Source organism: Lethenteron reissneri, chromosome 45 (genome assembly GCF_015708825.2).
Source record: "Lethenteron reissneri isolate LAM-NWPU_2019-01 chromosome 45, ASM1570882v1, whole genome shotgun sequence".
In the NCBI taxonomy this organism is placed as follows: Eukaryota; Metazoa; Chordata; class Hyperoartia; order Petromyzontiformes; family Petromyzontidae; genus Lethenteron; species Lethenteron reissneri.
The window spans coordinates 6,602,901-6,626,419 of NC_083823.1; the positions used below are offsets into that span (position 1 = coordinate 6,602,901).

A 23,519-nucleotide genomic window follows, 5' to 3' on the forward strand; every position below is an offset into this window, starting at 1 on the left:
AGCAGCAGCAGCACTAGCAGCAGTAGCAGCAGCAACAGCAGCAGCACCAGCAGCAGCAGCAACAGCAGCACCAGCAGCAGCAACAACAGCAGCAGCAGCATCAGCAGGAGCAGCATCAGCAGCATCAGCATCAGCAGCAGCAGCAGCATCAGCATCAGCAGCATCAGCATCAGCAGCAGCATCAGCAGCAGCATCAGCAGGAGCAGCATCAGCAGCAGCAGCAGCTACAACAGCAGCAGCTACAGCAGCTACAGTAGCTACACAGCAGCAGCAGCAGCTACAACAGCAGCAGCAGTTACAACAGCTACAGCAGCTACAACAGCAGCAGCAGCTACAGCAGCAGCAGCAGCAGCCAGCAGCAGCAGCATTTGTTTAAACAGAAACCTCTGGACCAGTATCGATCTTCTGGGCCTCATCAGCAAAGGCAAGCCTATTAAACAAATACTGCTGGATTGCCGGATGTTATTTTAAGATGTCACCAGCACAATTAACGACGAGTTGTGTTCATCGTACACGTTTGGGGAGGAAACCGGGACGCTTGGAGAAAACCCACGCGTTGCACGACGGGGCAACACTCAATCCCCGTACAGATGGGCACAGATGTAGATTCGTTCTCACCTGGTTAAACTTGCTGTACTGCCTTCTCCTGGCGGTCCATGGTTACGGCTCCTCCTCGACACCCACAGGGAAGGGATTTTCACGCAGCATCTGCGTGTGATTAACCAAAGCCTCGCTTCCATCTCCACAGTGCTGGAACTTAACTAAAATCTCCGCACAGATAGATACAATAGTCTGTTGCTTCCCTGATATCTTCTCGCGGCGTCAGAGTCCAATCCTACAACGCCTGTTTGTTGTTTCTTTCTCTCGACTTTATCCCATTCAAATGCGTGCCAGGCTCAAAATCCCACTTAGCTTGCGAGATCTGACGACACCCGAGATCTGTCGAGATCTGGCGATATTCGAGATCTGTCGAGATCTGGCGACATTCGAGATCTGTCGAGATCTGACGACATTCGAGATCTGTCGAGATCTGGCAACATCCGAGATCTGTTGAGATCTGGCGAAATCTGAGATCTGTCGAGATCTAGCAACATCCGAGATCTGTCGAGATCTGGCGACATCCGATATCTGTTGAGATCTGGCGAAATCTGAGATCTGTCGAGATCTGGCAACTTCCGAGATCTGTTGAGATCTGGCAAAATCTCAGATCTGTCGAGATCTAGCAACATTCGAGATCTGTCGAGATCTGGCGACATCCGTGATCTGTCGAGATCTGTCTACATCCGAGATCTGTCGAGATCTCACGACATCCAAGGGGCGGTGGTGACTTTGGTTATGGGTTCGAGTTCTGGGGGAGATCTCACGCGCGGACGAGGGGACGACACAAAAAAACACAAATTCGCGAAAATAGCTGCGGAGCCTTCTTGCTGTACTGCACAACTCTTTCAGGTGAGCGGATGGGGTCCCGGTGGCCTTCAGGGTACACGTCATGAGGTTTAGAGGGCCCGCATGTTTGGCGAGATGTTAACTACCTCGCCTGGTGTGCAGGAGGTTGTGGGTTCTATCCCGAACCTTGACGCCTGCTGTATCTTTTGAAGTTTGCATGTCTCTCTCAATCTCATCATCATCGCGGTGGCTAAGAGATGTTAACTAGCTCGTCTGGTATGCAGGAGGTCGTGGGGTCGATCCCGACCTTGACTTCTGCTGCTGTATATTTGGAGTTTGTGTGACTCTCTCATCATCATCACGGTGGCTAGGAGATGTTAACTACCTCGCCTGGTGTACAGGAGGTCGTGAGGTCGATCCCGACTCTGATACGTGCTGCTGTATATTTGGAGTTTGCGTGACTCTCTCATCATCACGGTGGCTAGGAGACGTTAACTACCTCGCCTGGTGTACAGGAGTTTGTGAGGTCGATCCCGACCCTGATACGTGCTGCTGTATATTTTGAGTTTGCGTCTCTCTCATCATCACGGTGTCTAGGAGATGGTAACTACCTCGCCTGGTGTACAGGAGTTTGTGAGGTCGATCCCGACCCGGATACGTGCTGCTGTATAATTGGAGTTTGCGTGACTCTCTCATCATCACGGTGACTAGGAGATGTTAACTACCTCGCCTGGTATACAGGAGTTCGTGGGGTCGATCCCGATCCTGATACGTGCTGCTGTATATTTGGAGTTTGCGTGTCTCTCTCATCATCATCACGATGGCCAGGAGATGTTAACTTTCTCGCCTGGTGTACAGGAGTTCGTGAGGTCGATCCCGACCCTGATACGTGCTGCTGTATATTCGGAGTTTGCGTCTCTCTCTCTCACCGTGGTCGTGTGATTTTTTTCTCCCGAGTCCTCCGATTTTCCCCTCCACATTTAGAAACATACGTTTAGCGTAATTGGCTGCTATATATTTCCGCGTGATAAGCCACTTCGTTGAGCTATCACTTGTGGCCAGATCGCTTCTGAAAAAGAGCTCTATAGCTCGGTGGGGGCTTTACCTGGTAAAATATAAATCGTTGTTTTGAGTTTTAGATGAGTCCGAGGCTCACAGCACGGCAGCCCGAGTGGGTGGTGGTGCCACCACCAGCAACCAACGCCCCGGCCGTCTTTGTCTCCCCCGTGCGGATATTTATACACGGCACAAGATAATAATATTATTCAAACGATGATATTTTATTAGTATATTATTATAACGATGATTTTATTATTATAATATTATAACGATGATTTTATTATTATATTATTATAATGATGATTTTATTATTATATGATATTATTTTCACGATTATATTTTATTATGATATTATTATAATGATGATTTTATTATTATATTATAACGATGATATTTTATTTTATTATTATAACGATGATTTTTTTAAGATATTATTATACCGATTATTTTATTATTCATAATCAACGTTTTTGGGTTTAGATCGCGTTATTTATAAATGTGTCGTAACCCTCCACCACCCGACACGGCCAATCAGTAAAAATGTGTCACGTTGACAAAGACAAATAGTTCACTGCTTTAGCCCACCGGTGTGTTGAAGCCACAACATTTACAATTTGAGTACGACGTTTCGCTGGTAATTGCAACCAGCATCATCGGGCAATTCCGAAACTCGCAGACCATTGTTTAAACAACACTTACTTCTTATGGAGAGGCGAATTCTTCAAACAAAGGGAGGGAGCAGCAATGGGCTCTCCTTTATCTCCTGCTATAGCAAATTTGTACATGGAAAACTTTGAAACCAGAGCACTTGTCTCGAGCACATTAAAACCATCCTTTTGGTTTAGATATGTGGATGACACTTTGGTTGTCTGGCCACATGGTAAAGATACACTTAACGATTTTCTAAATCATCTCAATGCACAAAACCCGGCCATTCAGTTCACCATGAAAATGGAGGTGAATAACACACTCCCGTTCCTGGATATTTTACTTGGGCATGGCCCAAACGGTAAAATAACACACAGCGTTTACAGAAAGCAAACGCACACTGATGCCTATCTGAATGCAGATTCGCATCATCACCCAGCTCAGAAATCCTCTCTTATCAAGACGCTCATACATCGGGCTAAAACAGTGTCAGATGGTGAAAGTCTAGTGAGAGAGATTAAACATGTTAAAGAAGCACTAAGACAGAATGGCTACAATAATGCTCAAATTAACAGAGCACTAAAAGCCAAATCACGATCGCAAAGCAACACTGCTGAAAGCGATCAGATTATTAAAACAATAAAAATACCATTTATCTCAGGAGTAACTGATAAATTAGCCCGTGTTTTGCAAAAGCAAAACATTACAGTAAGATTTGGTACAGTACACAAAATTCAACAACTAGTAACGTGCACTAAAGACGAATTACCTAAAGTATCAACAGAAGGTGTATATCGGATTAATTGTGTATGTGGCAGATGCTATATTGGACAGACAGGGCGTAACGTTAGTGTAAGACTAAAAGAACACCAGAGAAATATTAAACTATCACAAACACAACTGTCGGCAGTAGCAGAACATGCATGCCAACAGGGACACTCAATTGATTTTGACAACGTGGAAGTGTTGTGTAAAACTAGTTACTACTGGCAAAGACTAATTAGAGAATCGATTGAAATTGAGAGAAACAGAAATATCTTTAATCGCTCAGACAGCTACAGGCTTAGTGCGGCCTGGAAGCGTATTATTAAATAAGATACATTACAATTCCTTATAAGGGAAACAACCACTAACTGATTACTAATGTAGCATAATCACAATAAAACACATTCCAAATGATTACTAATCTACAACTCGCATCGTAACAATAGCCTGATTACTAATCTAGTATATAATTACAATCACTCCCCCCTTGAATCTTTGCACCTGCTGCTGCTCTATATAAGAACGGGAGACAGAGGAGAGCCTCACCATTCTGGCGAATTGCCCGATGATGCTGGTTGCAATTACCAGCGAAACGTCGTACTTAAATTGTAAATGTTGTGGCTTCAACACACCGGTGGGCTAAAGCAGTGAACTATTTGTCTTTGTCAACGTGACACATTTTTACTGATTGGCCGTGTCGGGTGGTGGAGGGTTACGACACATTTATAAATAACGCGATCTAAACCCAAAAACGTTGATTATTTTATTATTATATGATAATATGTTCACGATGATATTTATTAATTATATAATTATATTATTATTTTTAAACGACGTGGCGAGGTGTGCAGCGTGATCACCGTTGTCTCATGTGACGTCAATCATACGTGAACATTACCACAAAGACAAAGATCCCCCGTGTAGCCTTTAACACTTTTGGGGCAAGTGCTGTTAGCGGGGACCACCTGTGAAGACCGGCACGGCACACGAGGGTGTGGATGACCAGCACCACGCCCGGCCGCCTTTGTCTCCCGAGTGGCGAAGTTTACACACCACGCCAGGTACTCATTTGAGGCTGAGTCGACCTAGGGGATGGTCGAAGACCGGCACAGATATTCGTCACTGGTGTTGGTCGTGAGCGGGAATCAAACTTGGTTCGTCGGGTTTGTATTGCAGCGCAGCACAGCGCTAACCGCTACACATCCCCACATCCATAACTAATGTACACAGACAAACAAATGCAAAGGTTTATATCTTGATTTGAAGCTTTCGTGACTGCAGGAATCCATAGTCTTTGGTTCTTTCGGTAAAGTCACGTGGGTAGAAAAAAAATAATAGATCACGACGTTTCGATCGCTTATAGTTTCGAGAGAAAAAAAACTAAACTTTTTATTTCAGAAGAAGACCCTTAGCTGCCTCAAAATAACCACAATAACAAGCACGCATGCGGATTAACAAAATGTTAATCCGAGTCCATTAATACTCGAACATTAATTGCAGCGCAACTCAGAAGGGAGGTTTCCACACTTGATTTAAATGCATGCAGTCAAACATAAAGACAGATTTGCGCTGATCAAAGACTCTGCATCCACGACTGCCAATAATGAATCTCAGACAGCCCTTTATTTCCCACCCTCACCCCCCCCCCCCATCGTCTTAGTGGGTTACTTTTGGGGGGGGCGAGGTGGGGGTCGTTGAAGACATTTCATTTTTATTTCAATCTATCCACCACACGGGTTGGTCGTCGGCGCCACAAGGAGGCGTCACAGCCCAACGTTTGAACTTGGCACCAACAGGAGCCTCACAGACCGACTCAGCAGACGACCATGCAGTACGTGCGGCAAGTCCTCGTTTAACGCTGTTTGCGTTACGTTACGTGGAGCACACACCAAGAACACGCGTACACCAAGAACACGTGTACACACAAGATCTTCCGTATAGCCTGAACAGCCTGTAGGGGCAAGTGCTGTTAGCGAGCACCTATGAAGGCCGGAACGGTACACGAGGAGGTGGGTGGCCAGAACCACGCCCGACCGCCTTTGTCTCCCCAGTGGCGATATTTACACACCGCACCAGGTACTCATTTCAGGCTGAGTCGACCTAGGGGAGGCCCAGGACCGGTTCGTATAATCGTCACTAGCGTTGGCCGTGAGCGGAAATCGAACCCGGGTTGCCGGGTGCATAGCGCAGCGTAGCGCTAACCACACGAACACTGATATCTCAATCTCAATGTGATTCGGGGCGCTTGACGCAGACAGCGTTAATTGCACGTGAGTGTGTATGTGGAACTTCGTTTGCACCGCACGCAGCCCATCAGGGCTGATCGGAGTTGCTCAGCGCGCGTCACGTTGGACGCGCTTAACAATCAACGGGCGCGGGCGGCGTGTAACAACCGGAGGATTTGTATTTGGTTGGGGCAGTAAATTGGTGAGGACTAGAGTTTGGGGAACTGTAGCAGCGTCTCGTCAGCAGAGTCGGGCGAGACAAACACATATTTCTGGGTTACCGGATGGTTTTGGCCAATAATGGTGCAGCATTAACGGACACACAGACTCAGATTATTGGTTCTGTGAGCGCACAGACTAGTTGGTAGGTTCCATAAGAGGGTTTTTTTTGGGGGGAGTTAGATCGCGCAAACAAAATTGTTTCGTTAAATCCGGCAAGTGAAATTCGTAAGGTTTGTCACGTAAACAAAACGTGACAACCAGCTTCATCAGGTGATTAGCCTGACGCTGATTGTGATTACCAGCGAAACGATCACACTCGAATTGTAAATGCTGTGGCTTCACTCTCCACCACACCGGTGTGCTGAATCAGCAACGAATTGCCATGTTTTGTTTACGTGAAAACCCTTAACTAATTGGCCGTGTCAGGTGGTGGCGGGTTTAAAAACAGTGATATTTATGCGGTCTAACACCAAAAACAAACCCCCTTTATTATGGATAATATTGGTCGCGAAATCCTACCACGTATTCAATTCGTTGGTCGTAGCTTCCTACATCCTATACCATTTTTATCGCTGGCACATCCGAGACGAGCCAGTCAGTGGCTTATTTTTCCACTGACTATTTCCCGAGCCGAGCCAGAACCAAACCGCGTAACGCTGGCCCCACAGGACCTCTGAAATCTGGCTCGGGAGCCAGGCAGGGCCAGGTTAGGGGAGAACAACTCGGCCGCCTCCCGAACTGCGTTGTCTTGATGGCTCGGCTCGGTCGTGCAGTGGAAAAAAGGGGCAACGAAGGACGCGTGATGGTGAGCACCAGACTCTGGTCGAGCACCTTGTACTGCAAGTGTAGCGACGTTGACAGCTGCACGTCAGATGCAGCTCCGCGGGCAGGGGAGAGCTCATTAAAAGCGTCAGGCTTTGTGGTTTAATTTATTTATAAATGATTATTTTACTTATTTGCAAAACTAAAAAAAAAATGAGATCATTTGAGAACGGAAGAGCCCTCGTTAGGCGCGAGACTAGAGACGTATCCTAGCGCTGCAATTTTTGTTCACTCGCTTTTGGGGTTTGATAGGAGGGGGGGGGGGGGGACATGTGATTCGTGAGACGCTCACCAAACACACAAACACACACACAAATCGTCATCACGGCATTTCGTGAACGCGTCCTTCGTTGTTGATCGCCCAACGCGACTCTCATTCTCGCCGCCGTGATCGCCATCGCCGAGTGGCTCGTACGGAAATAGCCGCAAGCCCAGAGGCGTCACCTCGCCCCCACCCCCCCCTAACCCCCTCCTCGAAGTTTCATTGAGCCAGAGATTCAATTCCAGAGATTCAATTCCAGAGATTCAATTCCCGCGCGCGAAAGAATAGTCCCTTTTGTGATTGTGAACACAGCCGTCAGACAGAATTCGGAATCAAAGTATTTTTTTATTTATACCGCAGGAATCCGATGAGCTATTAAGCTCGGGTAGAGGAGCGGTGGTGCAGCGGTGAGCGCGCTGCGTAAACCCGGCGACTCGAGTTCGATCCGCGCTCAAGACCAAAACCGGCTCGACTCAGCCTTCAAATGAGTATCCTGGTGCGGTGTGTAAACATTGGCACTGGAGAGACAAAGGCGGTCGAGGGGGGGGTGCTGGCCACACATTCCCTGGACTTCACAAGCGCTACTCGCCAACAGCACTTGCCCAAAAGTATTTGGGAGGCTATACGGGGCATCTTTGTCTCTTTATTGTGTGTGTGTGTGTAGGCACGCACTGACCGGCACAATTAATTTGTTGGCTCCGCCACCCTCGTGTTTTATCCAAGGCTATTATTAATTTCCGCAATCTGTTACGCACCAGATTTACATTATTATGCGAAGATTAAGGAAGAAAAAAAAACGCACGCTCACAAACGCAACAACAATAAAATTATATAAATATAAAGGACCCAACAAAAAATAATAACTACCCATTAAACGCTTGACACCGGGGGGGGGGGGGGGGGAGGGGGTGGGTGGAAAAAAAGAAAGAGATAACTGTAAATCAGCGATAATTATTACACGCCGACAATTGTGAGATTTGGCAGCGTGACCTCTCGCTGTTGTCGCCCTCTCGGTGGCGCGACGGCTTCGGGGAGCCTCTCAAGTTGTGCTGGCAGCAGGAGGAGGTCACTCGCCCCGTCTCCGTTGCGTGACCGCTCCGTGCCTGGGCCAGGCCGCAACCTCCTCGATGCGTCGGCTTCCCGGGATGCCGAACGAATCGGTTAGGAGGTCGCCACGGACACCTTCGCTGATGGTCTCGTAGAAGAGCATTGAACCCGTCACGCGATCTGCAGCCGTCCTGGCCGCGACGACGTCTGACGAGCCATCGAACTAAAGGTGTGCTTCTGCGTGCCGTCTGGAACGATCTTTCTGCCGATGCTAGGAAGCTTTTACATCATGTTGATTGACGAAAGTCCTTCCTTCCCGTACCTCCGATTGGGACGGTTGGCCACGTACGGCGCGAAAGAAGTTCAACGGGCAGACATGCGTGCGTTTGGTAACCCGGCATTACGTCCCGTCTAATAACACCACTTACCGTCTCAGTTCGCTCGTGATGGGTCGCATTTGCGTGTTATTATTATTTTCGTTATTATTATTTAACTCATCCGCATCGCCCTGCGTGTGCAGCTGATGTGCTTGTACGGAGGTGAGGTACCGCACAAAACTTGGAGACGGAGCGCCGAAATGTGAAGATAATTTTTATATTCATATTTTTTTAGCTCCGCGATGGAAATTCAACTCGAGTCAAATCTCCGGCATCATCCGGGCGATTGGGGGGGGGGGGGGCAAGGATAACCCGGATAAAACTAAAGTAATTTATTTATAAAAGCATCTACATCACGTTGCAAACACAGGTGTATTTAACAAACGTAGAATATTTGTGATCGGCAGAGCATGTCCTATCTGTTGCATTGTTTCTTGGAGTAATCGCTTTACTGGCGAATTGTCTGATGCTGCTACTTTGGCAGTGACGCACAAAATACAAAGAACAACAAAATCAACAGCCACAGTCAATGTGCTCTGGTGAGATCGCGTAAATCTAAGTGTGTCGTTAAACCCGCCACCACCCGACACAGCCAATTAATAAGGGTTGTCACGTAAGCAGAACGTGCCAATTCGTTACCAGTTCAGCACACCGGTGTGTTGGAGAGTAAACCCATTACAGCATTTACAATTCGAGTGCCGTGACGTTTCGCCCGTAATCACAACCAGCATCATCAGGCGACAGCCAGAGTTGTGGAGAAATCCTCCTCCTGTTTCGGTCTTAAAAACGCAACACATTCTCACAACAACACTGCCTTCAAATCGGCGACGTTTCTTCATTTCGCACATGTAGCACGAATAAGAGATACCACCCTGAACATCGCCTGCTATGTATGGTTAGAGAACACGTGCCCTGAAGAAAGGACCATTGCCCGAATCGTCGTCCATGTTGGCGAGCGTGATGTTCAGGAGCTCGATGACAATGTTGAGCGCTGCTGCTCGCCACGACGAGAGGGCTTCAGCAGAGAGAGAGTTCGCGTCCCTCCATCCTCCTCCCTCCCCCTCCCTCCCCTCTCCCCCCTCCCCTCTACCCCTTCCCTCCTCCTCACTCCCCCTCCCTCCCTCCTCCTCCCTCCCCCTCCCTCCTCCTCCCTCCCCTCCCCTCCCCTCTTCCCCCTCTCCCTCCCTCATCCCACCCCTCCCCTCTCCTCTCCCCCCTCCCCCTCCTCCCTCCTCCTTCCCCTCCCCTCTCCACCCTCCCCCTCCTCCCTTGCCCTCCCTCCCTCCTCCTCCCTCCCCCTCCCTCTCCCCCCCTCTCTCCCCCCTCCCTCCTCCTCCTCCTTCCCCCTCCCTCCTCCTCCCTCCCCCTTCCCTTCCCTCCTCCTCCCTCCCCCTTCCCTTCCCTCCTCCTCCCTCCCCCTCCCTCTCCCCCCCTCTCTCCCCCCTCCCTCCCTCCTCCTCCCTCCCCCTTCCCTTCCCTCCTCCTCCCTCCTCCCTCCTCCTCCTTCCCCCTCCCTCCCTCCTCCTCCCTCCCCCTTCCCTCCTCCCCCCCTATTTCTCCCTCCCCCTCTCCCCCTCCTCTCCCTCCTCCTCTTCCGTCGATGGAGCTCAGACCACACAGTGGGTTTGCTGCGCGGTCCGTAGTTTTTGGTTTGCATGGCCACAGTCGCGCCGCCGTGGCTCGGTTCGCCGATTTAGTTTTTTTCCATTCAGTTTCAGTGGCGCACTCGGCTCGCCTTCGCCTGAGCACCGCGTCGCTTGAGGTCGACGCTTGGGGGAGCAGCCGGGAGCCCAAAGCTTTCGCTGCGCACGGGAGATGAGCAAGGGGGACATCGCATGGCACCATCCAGCAGCGGATTGCCGTGACTCTGATGGGAGATCGTCCAGTGGGTTTCAGTTGTTTGTGCTGTTAAGAGACTCGCCGTAAATTCCGTGCTGTTTGTAAAGGGATTTGTTTTTTTCTTGCAACAGGAATTGCTGGACATGTATGATCTCTGGACCACCAAGAGAAGGCCCCGGTGCCTTTTAAGCAGAATTGGCTTTGGAAATTATGCAAATGTGGCTCAGAAAAATACACAATTTAATGAGCACTCTCCCACCCAACAGGAATATTTACAGTCTTGGCAATTACGGCGTTAACCCCATTACATATGGAGTTATTGTAACGATCTTAGTTGCTCGGGTGCCTTGGAATCGCCTCCTTCCCATTATTTCGCACCACAACCGCACGTGTCCTCGCGTCTAAGGACATCAATTGAAAGGTGCGCGTGGCACCTCCGATATTAATTTATTTATTTACGTGCTACTCACAAAGACACCCCCACCCGTCACTTCCGGTCTCGGCGGGTGGTGATGGGGAAGGTTGGGGGGTGTGGGGGTGGAGAGGGGGGGTGTGGGGATGTGGGGGGTGGGGGGAGTAAAGGAGTGGGGGTGGGGTGGGGGGGTGGGCGGTGGGGTGTGGGGGTGGGGATGTTGGGTGTGGGGGGTGTGGGAGTGGGGGGGGTTGGGGTGTGGGGGGTCGATAGGGGGGGTGTGGGGATGTGGGGGGTAGGGGGGGTGGGGGGAGTAAAAGAGTGGGGGGGATGTGGGGTGTGTGGGGGGGTGTGGGCGGTGGGGAGGGGGGGTGTGGGGTGGGGTGTGTGGGTGTGGGGGGTGGGGGGCTGTGGGGTGATGTGGGGGTGGAGGGTGTGGGGGGGGATGTCATAGGTCGTGGTTTGGAGAAACCGGACCAAACGAATCCTTGAGCCCGAGTCGCAGCATCTGGCGTGTCCGAGTGAGCTTTGTCTGCCCACAGGGTGCGGTCCAGTGGCGGAGCTTTCGAGTGCGCAGGCGATGCAACTGCACCGGGGCCCTCGGGCCAATAGGATCGGGGTGGGGGCTGGCAGGTGCCGGGGGACTTAGAGGAGGGAGGGAATTGAAGGGGAGATTCAGTTTCATTCCTTGCACGACTTTCCCTTGGCGGCCGCGCTCCGCTCTGCGTGTGAGTCTGCCTGAGTGTCTCAGCGTGAGTTTGTCTGCAGGGTGTGAGTGTCTGTCTCGAACTGTGAGCCTGAGTACAGTGCCGGATTATCATAGTAGCACAAGTAGCTACATAATGCTACGAGGTCCCGCACTTTCATAGGCCCCGCGCTAAACACTTTCAAGCTATCAATTCCGGTTCAGTGATCCTGCACTTGCTCTATTACTATAGTACTATACCGCCTTCAACTTTTATGAACGACTGAGTGTTTAAGGTTAGTGATTGTCGTATTATCTGGCTGTATAGCAAATGAAAACATACAATTACTTTACTATGCAAGTAAAACATTTGTATTTTCATATTTATGATTTTTGTTAATTTAGGGCCCTGCACTAGCTTGATCCGGCACTGCCTGAGTGTTGGTGTGAATGTCTATTTGTGAGCGTCGGAGTGTGTGAGCGGCTAGTGCGCTGCGCGATTATGTAAATAGGTTCTGGGCCCCCCCTAGGTCGACTCAGCCTCAAGTGGGTACGTGCTGCCGTGTGTAAACATCGGCGTGTATATGCTTGTATCTGTCTATGGGTGTATATTCGAGTGAGTGTCCGTGTGGTGATGTGAGCGTCTCTGGGTCTACTTTACCAATCTTGCCAGCCGTGGCCGCGAATCGAACTTGGGTGGCAGGGTTCATAGCGCAATGCGCTAACCACTGTTCCACCGCTCCGCCCGTCCTTTGAATATAATTAATGTTGTATCGGTCATATGAAGACCATTGATGCCACCGAAGTTTGTCTCGTCAGGTGGCACCAACAAGTACAATATCAGGTGTGGGCCCATTGCCAGGCCACGGGCTAATTTTTCCCATCTCATTCATGTTCTTCTTGGTTCTTTCGGTAAAGTCACGTAGAATGGAAATAATAAAATAATAAAAATTAAACATTAAATAATTCTCACGACGTTTTGGCCACAACGCAAGCAGCCGTCCTCAGGTGAAGAACAGGTCTGTCGAGAAGACAGTCTGAATGACACACCTGTTCTTCACCTGAGGACGGCTGCTTGCGTTGTGGCCAAAACGTGAGAATGAATTTATTATGTTTTATTTTTATTATTTTATTATTTCCCTTCTCCGTGACTTTACCGAAAGAACCAAGAAGATGAATCCCTGCAGTCACGAAAGCTTTAAATCAAAACTCATTCATATTATTTGTGTCGTTTCCCATGGTCGCTGTCTCCATTCGCGTGAACTATTCGGCCAGAGGGCTCAGCCGCAGAGCGAGCGGCACGCAATCCGAGGGTTGTGAGTTCACATTCTGGTCCGGTGGGTTGACTCAGCCCGTCATCCCACCGGGGGTTGATGAAATCGCCACCACTTTGTAGGGGAAATTTCGATTTAAAGCTTTCGTGACTGCAGGGATTCATCTTCATGGTTCTTTCGGTAAAGTCACGTAGAAGGGAAATGATAAAATAATAAAAATAAAATATAATAAAATACAATTCTCGCGACGTTTCGGCCACAACGCAATTTATTACGTTTTATTTTTATCATTTTATTATTTCCCTTCTACGTGACTTTACCGAAAGAACCAAGAAGATTTGTAGGGGAAGTCAAGAGTCATCGTTCTATGGGATAACCTCGCTCCCGTCCGTAGGAATGTGTCACTTTCCGCCACTGGCTCAGAACTGCGATTGCGAAAATCAGCAACAATGCATGCGCCAAAGCTCATCTGGGCCGGGAATCACCTTGACTATTCGCCTAAATCAACGCGATCAAAACAAATCGTGTGCCTGGCGGATCATCGATTGGCACCACTTGCGCGAGGTTGCGACGAGCGAAGCAACGGCGATGAGCGTGGTGGTGGTGGTAGTGGTGGTGGTGGTAGTGGTGGTGGTGGCAATGGCCCAGGTAGCCTCTTTGCCCTTGACCCAGGCGGACCGCCGCCGGGGGCCCAGCGGCGGCGCCTTTCGCCGCTCGTCGAGGAAGTCCGCGGTTCAGCGCTTCCGGCGGCTTCCCCGGTAAATACTGCCGGGTGCGTTTTAATATTTGAATAGCGACGACGACAAGACACGCAAGCGACGCCGCCGACCGTTTCACAATAGACGTTAAAATCCGCGTGACGTCAGCGTTAAAGAGCAGGCCATCGTGTGCCCACGTCACGGTCCAAATGAGCCAAAAATATCCGCAAATTATTCAATCGCCCCCCACCCCAACCCCCGCCCCCCCTCCCCCCACTGGCGGACGAATGTTCACGTGCAGGCCGGTGCTGCGTTAACCTCGTGCCACACAGGGACAGCTGCCATTAGGGCGGGAGGGTCCCCTTCGAGTTAAAAAAACACCCTGAGACGTCACGTTAGGACGTGTGCGCACTTATTGCAGCGGCGAGCGAGCGAGCGAGCAGCGTCGATCGTCACATCCACTCTAAACGTGCCCCTTCTGCGCTCCCCATGTGTTCATTGAAACCCCCCAAAAAAGACACAGTCTGACCCCGAGCGCGTTCGCCTTCTTCTCCGCAACAGCGGCAGCGAGCCTCGGCGTCGTCACTGAGATCGTGTGGCTGCTGGCGTGTGGCTGGCAAGGGGTTAAGGTTGGCATCTGCTCGGAGACTCTTCCCACCAACTCCCCTCCCCCTGTGGACTCGGCAGGCCAAACAATAGCGGCTGCGTGCCCCTGCCACTTAATCACGCCGCCGGGCAGAGCAGCCGCCGCCGCCGCCGTCTCTGCTGCCGCAGCAGCAGCAGCAGCGGCAACACAAAGGCGTTTGTCTTAACCCAGACTCGGGCATCGCGAGAGACGCGCGCTGCTCACGGCAGTCCGAGGCGCATCGCGGCTCAAGGACGCTGCGTCATGCGCTCGCTGGGCCGCGAGACGACGCGAAGCCTCATTCGCTTGATAGAGCAGTCGTGCTGTGACGGTTCCACCTGAAGACGGAAGCTTGTGTTGCCTCCGAAACGTCGTGATTTTTATTTTACTTTTATTAATTTTAGTTTAAAATTTTTTTACCTACGTGACTTTACCAAAAAACAAGAATATGAATCCTTGCAGTCACGAAAGCTTCAAATCTAGAATCAAGACGCGAAGCGGTGTCTGATGAAGTGTGGAGTGGGGGGGAACGACTCGAGACACGCAGCTGGGAGACATTCGTACAGCAATGGATTGAAAAAATGGCTGTGAATAGGTGTTGCTGTGAATACCTATTACCGTGAATAATTATTATTGTGAATAATTACCGCGCTTCTGCAGCCGTCTGGAACGCACCTTCCTTCCGGTACTAGGAAGCCGCTTTTGCTGTGCACCTTTAAAGCGTCGAGATTGAAAACGAATGTCTTTAGAACTGCTTGTGTTGTGCCGTTTGTTGAGATTCTTCCTACGCCCTGTGATGAGCTGCGTAGGGTGCAGAATAAGTTCAACATGAATAGTGCATCATATTATAAGGCTCCTATTATTATAACTAATCTACGGTTGGAGTTTTCTGGCTGGCTGTTGACCCACAGACTCACACAGAGACCCACAGACTCACACAGAGACCCGCAGACTCACGCGGAGACCCACAGACTCACGCAGAGACCCACAGACTCACACGAGGACCCACAGACTCACACAGCGACCCGCAGACACACACGGAGACCCACAGACCCACACACAGACACACAGACTCACAAGGAGACACACAGACTCACATACAGACCCATAGACTCACATAGATACCAATAGACCCATTAATGAAATGAAGTATTAGAAGAAAATCTCAGCCCCCCCCCCACCATTTTTTTGTATAACGCATCTACCGCAGAGCGAGCGAGCGAAACGTCGCACTGCGCTGCAAAGTGTTCGTCTGGATGAGTGGTCGCGGCACGGGTAGAGCTTGGCCATGTGCGCTTGCGGTTGTGTCTCGGCGGCGCGGGCTGCTAGAAGGTTAAATTAATTACATTAGGAAATCAATTACGTGCTAATGCCTCCCAGAGCCGTGTGGCAGCTCTCCCCCCCCCCCGTACCATCTGTGTCAGGTGGAGGTGGATTAATGAGTATGTTAATGCCAGCCTAGAGAGATGACCCCGTGTCACGCGGCATAAATTCATGTCGCTGAGTGCGTTTATCATTTATATATTTAATCGTTTTATATTTATTTTTGTATCGGGAAAAAAAAACACACCGCGCGCAAAAGTCAACAAGTTGCGGACGCTCCGTACACACGACTTCAGACAGATCGAGTGAAATAATCACCCCCCCCCCCCTCCAATACCCGACCCCCCCCATCACCGCATCCCCATTATCGTGGCGGCTTGTAACCAGTAGGGCGCGAGTTCAACTCCTGGCTAGGAGTAGAGAGGGGTGGGTGCAGGGTGGAGGTGGTTGACTCAGGCTCACTATTTCTCGGGGGCCGATTAAAGTCTGTACCACTTCGTGGGGAAGTCAGCGGCGGACGTCCTCTGGATGAACTCTCCCCCGCCACAGGAACGTGGAGCTTTAACCCCACTGCCTCGGGGCTGTGGACAGGAGGGTGAGCAACCAGCAGTGCCTCGATCCTCATTTGAGCCGGAAACCGTTGCGACTTTGATTTGTTCATGCGGGTCGCCGAGCGCCAATTAACGCGCTCGTTAGCGAGGTTTTGGGAAGCCCTTCAACGATTTTTTGTTGTCGTTTCATTTTCTGCTGGTGCTAAATAAAAATGCGGTTCTTGGCAATCCGTTATAGTTCTGCTTATGAATTCGTTGTAATGAATAATAATAACAACAACATGCCCTTGTGAGGTTCTGCTTGCTCCGTGTAATTGTTTGTCGCGGGCCACGTGGCTTTCTTTTTTCGCTGCCGCTACCCGAATTGTTTTTATTTCTTTTGCGTAAAACAATTAAACTTCAAAGGAAGGGGGGGGGGGGGCATTCCATTTCCCGCGCCCTTCATGTCCAAGGTTAGCTGCCACGTGTCCTCGCGAGCGGCGCTCTGCGGACTTTTCGTCGAGCCGAAGGTCGCGGAGACGTCGCGCAAACGAGGCCGTCCTTGCCGGCTTGAAAGCGACTCTTGTTCCGGGCGCACCACCCCGCGCCCCCTTCCTATCCGTCGAAAGAACACAAGCGATAATGACGATAATCCGCAAAGGCTTGGAGCTTTTCGAGTTACCTTGTTTTGACTACGCTGCTGCCGCCGCTGCCGCTGCCGCTGCTAACTCAAATTTCCGCCTCTGTGGCGTTTTTTCTTTTCTTCCAAAATTATTTTTGTTACATTCTTTTCCCCCTTCCTCTAAACCCACGTTCGTCCTGCTCCTCCTAACGGCACGACCGAGTCGATCCGGTCAGCTGTCTGTCCCAGCACCGGCCTCGTGTTCACGCGGAGCCCGCGCGCTCGTGACGTCATAACGACACGTTGACGCGCTCATGTCACGTGACGTTTTTACGACACGTTGACGCGCTTATGACACGTGACGTCATTACGACACTTTGACGCGCTCATGACACGTGACGTCATTACGACACGTTGACGCGCTTATGACACGTGACGTTATTACGACACGTTGACGCGCTCATGTCACGTGACGTTTTTACGACACGTTGACGTGCTCATGACACGTGACGTCATTACGACACGTTGACGCGCTTATGACACGTGACGTTATTTCGACACGTTGACGCGCTCATGTCACGTGACGTTTTTACGACACGTTGACGTGCTCATGACACGTGACGTCATTACGACACGTTGACGCGCTCATGTCACGTGACGTTATTACGTCACGTTTACGCGTTTATGACACGTGACGTTATTACGACACGTTGACGCGCTCATGTCACGTGACACTATTACGACACGTTGACGCGCTTATGACACGTGACGTCATTACGACACGTTGGCACGCTTATGACACGTGACGTCATCACGACACGTTGACGCGCTTATGACACGTGGCGTCATTACGACAACGTTGACGCGCTTATGACACGTGACGTCATTATGACACGTTGACGCGCTCATGTCACGTGACGTTATTACGACACGTTAACGCGCTCATGACACGTGACGTCATTACGACACGTTGACGCGCTCATGTCACGTGACGTCATTACGACACGTTGACGCGCTCATGACACGTGACGTCATTACGACACGTTGACGCGCTTATGACACGTGACGTTATTTCGACACGTTGACGCGCTCATGTCACGTGACGTTTTTACGACACGTTGACGCGCTCATGGCACGTGACGTCATTACGACACGTTGACGCGCTTATGACACGTGACGTTATTACGACACGTTGACGCGCTTATGACACGTGACGTTATTACGACACGTTGACGCGCTTATGACACGTGACGTCATTACGACAACGTTGACGCGCTCGTGTCACGTGACGTTATTACGACACGGTGACGCGCTCGTGTCACGTGACGTTATTACGACACGGTGACGCGCTCATGACACGTGACGTCATCACGACAACATTGACACGCTATGACACGTGGTCTAAACATTTTGACACGTGTGGTGCCTTGTGTTTCCTCCATCGTGTGCTCCGTGAGGGGGGGGGGGGGGGGGTACAGATTGTGTTGGCCCCTGAGAGCCTCCTCTGTTCCTAGAGGTGGAATCGTAACGGGCTTTGTAACACACGTGTCTGTCAAGTCGTGCTAGGGGTTTTTGCGCGCTTGTGTATGCATTGTGGGGGAGCGGTAGTGTCGTGGTTAACGCGCCGCGCTGCGAACCCGGCAACCCGAGTTCGATTCCCGCTCACGGCCAACACCAGTAATGATTATTTGAACCGGTCCTGGGCCTCCCCTAGGTCGACTCAGACTCAAATGAGTACCTAGTCTAGTGTGTAAACATTGCCACTGGGGAGACAAAGGCGGGCGGGCGTGGTGTTGGTCACCCACCCCCTCGTGTGCCGTTACCGGCCTTCATAGGTGCTCGCTAACAGCACTTGCCCCAACAGTCTGTTACAGGCTACACGGAGGATGTTGTCCATAATAGAGGCGTTTTGAGTTAGATCGCGTAAATATATAAACGCGTCGTTAAACCCGCCACCATCCGACACAGCCAATTAGTTAGGGGTTGTCACGTAAACAGAACGTGGTGCCAATTCGTTCCTGGCACACCACATCTGCGTGTGGGAGAGTAAACCCACGACGTTAACCATTCGAATATCGTGTCGGTAGTTGCGGGTTTAACGACACATTCATAATTTACGTTATTTAACCACCAAAAAACCTCTTATTATGGATGATATTTGTCGCGAAAGCCTACTGCGCGTAAAACGGGGATCTTTGTCTTTTGGTGTGTTTTAAAGAACGTGATTGTTTATATTTGTTCACGAGTTATTTATCTTATGGTGACCTCTGGCAAAGGAGGGGGGGGGTATAAGGAGATAAGAGGTGGGAGGGCAGAGTAGAAAGGAGGATGGATGGAAACTAAGAATAGGTTTTACCCTTTCTGGCAATAACAAATATTATCAGTGCATTTTTTGTTCGCATGTTCACCACAAGTACTGTTTGCGGTTAATGCATCAATTGATTCCTTGCAAAATTGATATATTTGGCGTTTGAACATCTTAACACAACTCCTGTTTTATTGCCAGAACGGGTTAACATATTCTAAAGTAGTGAACTATTTGTCTTTTGTCAACGTGACACTTTTTTACTGATTGGCCGTGTCATAGAGATACATAGAGTTACATAGAGATCCATAGAGTTACATAGAGATCCATAGAGTTACATAGAGATCCATAGAGTTACAGAGATTCATAGAGTTACACAGAGATCCAAAGAGTTACACAGAGATCCATAGAGTTACACAGATATCCATAGTTAGACAGAGATCCATAGAGTTGCATAGAGATCCATAGAGTTACATAGAGTTACATAGAGATCCATAGAGTTACACAGAATTACATAGAGTTACAAAGAGATACATAGCGTTACATAGAGTTACATAGAGATCCATAGAGTTACATAGAGATCCATAGAGTTACATAGAGATCCATAGAGTTACATAGAGATCCATAGAGATCCATAGTTACATAGAGTTACATAGAGATCCATAGAGTTACATAGAGATCCATAGAGTTACAAAGAGATCCATAGAGTTGCACAGAGATCCATAGAGTTACATAGAGATCCATAGAGTTACATAGAGATCCATAGAGTTACACAGATATCCATAGAGTTACATAAAGATCCATAGTTACATAGAGATCCATAGAGTGACACAGAGATCCATAGAGTTACACAGATATCCATAGAGTTACATAGAGATCCATAGTTACATAGAGATCCATAGAGTGACACAGAGATCCATAGAGTGACACAGAGATCCATAGAGTTACGCAGAGATCCATAGAGTTACATAGAGATCCATAGTTACATAGAGACCACAGCCCAAGGCCGCCGGCAGTGGCAGCAGTTATCGGACATCGCAGAAAGTGGTTGTACACAAACAACAACAACACAAACAACAACAACATACTCTTTGGTTCTTTCGGTAAAGTCACGTCGGTAAAAAATAATAAAAGTAAAAAAAATCCAAATAAAATAAAGAATAAAATAAATTAAATCTCGACGTTTCGGGCGCAACACAAGCGCTCGTCATCAGGTGGGACCACCACAGCCAGAAGCAACTGCTGGAATGGGTCGTGATTTAATTCATTTTATTTTTATTTTTTTACTTTTATTATGTTTTTACCCACGTGACTTTACCGAAATAACCAAAGAGTATGGATCCTTGCAGTCACGGAAACTTCAAATCTAGAACAACAACAACAACGACGACGAGGAGGAGTTACTCACTTGAACTTACCAGCGAGGCAAGTCGCAGTCGTTGGTGACGATTCTCGGCCACCAACGAACGCACGCACACAAGACGCACGCACACAAGACGCACGCACACAAGACAATCGTTTTCGTTGTTCACGTAATTCCCTAAAATTCCAGCTGCGAGCGATCCCGATGGCGGTGGTGACTCTCCCTGCAGCGCTCCCCGCAGGGTTCCGGATTAAACAAAGAAGTCGCTTCGAGGGATCTCGGAGGCAGCTCTGTAGTGTGCACTTCCGCGGGCCGTTCTCAAATCCCCCCGGACCGTTGCGCCGCTGTGCGGGAGAGGCCGAACGGAGCGCCAAGTTGCGTCTCGAGGCTCCGACTCGTGAGAGCGCAACCCTGGGGGGAGGGGTGGCGGATTACGTAAACACATTCCTGCGGAGGGAGCTGGTAGGAACGTTGGGTTGCTCGGTCAATGGCCAGGGTCAACGGCAGCGTGGTGTATTCCGCAAATATGCCCGACTGTGAGGGCGGGCACAAGCCGGCGTGAGTAGGTTAAACGTTGAGTTTTATAAGGGCACCACGGGGTGACCAGCTCCTCCCCACCCAGCCCTTCCCCACCCAGCCCCTACCCACCCTCCCCTCCCCACCCAGCCCCACCCTCCTCACCCAGCCCCTCCCCACCCAGCCCCTCCCTCCCCACCCAGCCCCTCCCTGCACGACGGACACAATAATCCCCTGTGGGCTGGTGTAACCAGGAGGTTCCTACCAGTATAAGACGTTGTTTAGACAATGAAAATATAATAACATTATGAGAGCGAGAGAGAGACAGAGAGAGAGAGAGCGAGAGAGACTTTGACTTTTAAACTAATTTTATTGCGGTACTCTTTGCTTTTTTCGGTAAAGTCACGTAGGTTAAAAAAGAAAACAAATAAATAAAATCACGACGTTTCGGAGGCGACACAAGCTTCCGTCGCCTCCGAAACGTCGTGATTTAATTTATTTGTTTTCTATTCTTTTTTAAAGAGTATGGATCCTTGCAGTCAAGAAAACTTCAAATCTAGAATCAATTTTATTTCCGCCAGCAGCAGCAGCAGCTCTGGAGCCACTTTGGATACGGGGTCACCGACATCGAGTAGAGCAAACGTCGCCATTGCAAAACCGCGGCACGTGCTCTACACACCGCCCCACGCGCAACGCGTCACTGCATCTTCACGCGCATCGCCCGCTTCAAGTCGACCGGTCACAACGCGAAAGTCGTCGGTGCACCGTTTGTGTTGGTGCAGGGGGGCCGGTCAGGAACACGGCGTGCGCGTCCCCGGCATATGAGTGGTACGAGGGGTGCTCCAGCCAGAGCCGCGCCTTGAGCAGACACCTCAACATCGCCACCGCTGAGCAGCCATCAGAGCGAGAGAGAGAGAGACAGAGAGAGCGAGTGAACGATGAAGGGATTCGATCCCCCGAGTCCGATGTCGTGCATCTCTGCAGGGACGTCGCCCCGCGCTGAGCGTGGCGCCTTCCCAGCTCCAGTTGCGTCGCACAAACTACGGAGTGGCCAAGACGACGACCTCGTCTCCTCCTCCCTCCTCCTTCTCCTCCCTCCTCCCTCCCTCTTCCTCCCTCCTTTTCCTCCCTACCTCCTCCCTCCGCCTCCTCCTTCCTCCTTCATCTCCCTCCTCCCTCCTCCCTCCCTCTTCCTCCCTCCTCCTCCTCCCTCCTCCTCCCTCCTCCCTCCTCCTCTTTCCCTCCTCCCTCCGTCCTCCCTCCTCCCTCCTCCTCCCTCCTCCTCCCGCCCCCTCCTCCCTCCTCCTCCCTCCTCCTCCCTCCTCCTCCCTCCTCCTCCCGCCCCCTCCTCCCTCCTCCTCCCTCCTCCTCCCTCCTCCTTCCTCCCTCCTCCATCTCCCTCCTCCTCCCTCCTCCTCCCTCCATCTCCCTCCTCCTCCCTCCTCCCTCCTCCTCCCTCCTCCTCCTTCCCTCCTCCCTCCGTCCTCCCTCCTCCTCCCTCCTCCTCCCTCTTCTTCCGCGACACACGTGACGGGTCCCGTTTCATCCGCGCGGCGTCTCCACCGCACAGTGCGCGGTTGGTGTGACACGCCGTGGTGTGACTCACCGTGGTGTGACACGCCGTGGTGTGGCCGGGCCTTCTGGAGGCCCCGTGGTCTCCACTGCAGCTGTCTGTGCCCCCCCCCTTCCCCCGCATGTATTCGCAGGGACGCGGTGAGGAGGACCCCTCGCATCCACTCAGCCTCGTGGGGCACGGGGTGGGGTCATCTGGGGGGCTGGAGTGGGGGGCTGGAGTGGGGGGCTGGAGACGCATCATGTGGGAAGGGCTGGGTGGTTGGGTGGTGGTGGCGCTGCTGGTGGTAATCGTTGTGGTGGTGGTTGTGGTAATGGTTGGGAGGTGGTCATCTGGTGATGGGGGTGGGTAGGTGGGTGGGTAGTGGTGGTGGTTGGGTGATGGCGCTGCTGGGGAGTTATGGGTTGGTGGTAGTGGTTGGATGGTGGTGATGGTGGTGATGGTGGTGGTGCATGTGGTGGTTGTGTGTTGCGTATCTCCGCCCTTGCAGCGGCCGTGGTGTTGGAAGCTCGCCGCTTTGGCCGTGATTTAAACGGCGACATTATCACGATGGGCCCACCACTGTTTGCCAAAATCACGCACGCGCGCGATGGCATTGTTCGTTTGTATGGAAATTAAGCTGTAGGGCACTGGGGCCACTTTAATTCATCATGCAAATAACCGCTCTCCGCCTAAATTGAATTCCCGGGTAAATGTTCCACAGATTAAGAATCGCTGAGGGTTTCGCGTTGCCCCCCCCCATGATTGGTCGTGCAGAAGGCGAGGCGGCCCAGCCAAGCTCGCACGCCACCTCTCGATATCTCCGTCTCTTCCCCGAGGTTATCCCCCCCACCACACACACTCGGGCGATCATTCCATCTTCAAAGGCGACGGAGAGAAGACTATGGGTGTTCACACAGGCGGTGGCAGACGCACAGAGGGTTGCCTCGCTCTGAGCGATA

The 23,519-nt window shown here is 50.8% G+C and overlaps 1 protein-coding gene across 1 annotated transcript in view; it reads right to left on the reverse strand.

The window, feature by feature from the left end:
* Window positions 1-21,884, reverse strand: part of WDR73 (WD repeat domain 73) — a 66,617-nt gene extending 44,733 nt beyond the window's left edge. The window contains exons 1-2 of the mRNA XM_061570237.1: window positions 21,771-21,884; window positions 20,824-20,900 (exon numbers count right to left, since the gene is read on the reverse strand). Coding sequence (XP_061426221.1) covers window positions 20,824-20,900; window positions 21,771-21,884 — 191 coding nt within the window. The remainder of the gene's footprint in view (window positions 1-20,823; window positions 20,901-21,770) is intronic.
* Between the last annotated feature and the right edge of the window lie 1,635 nt (window positions 21,885-23,519).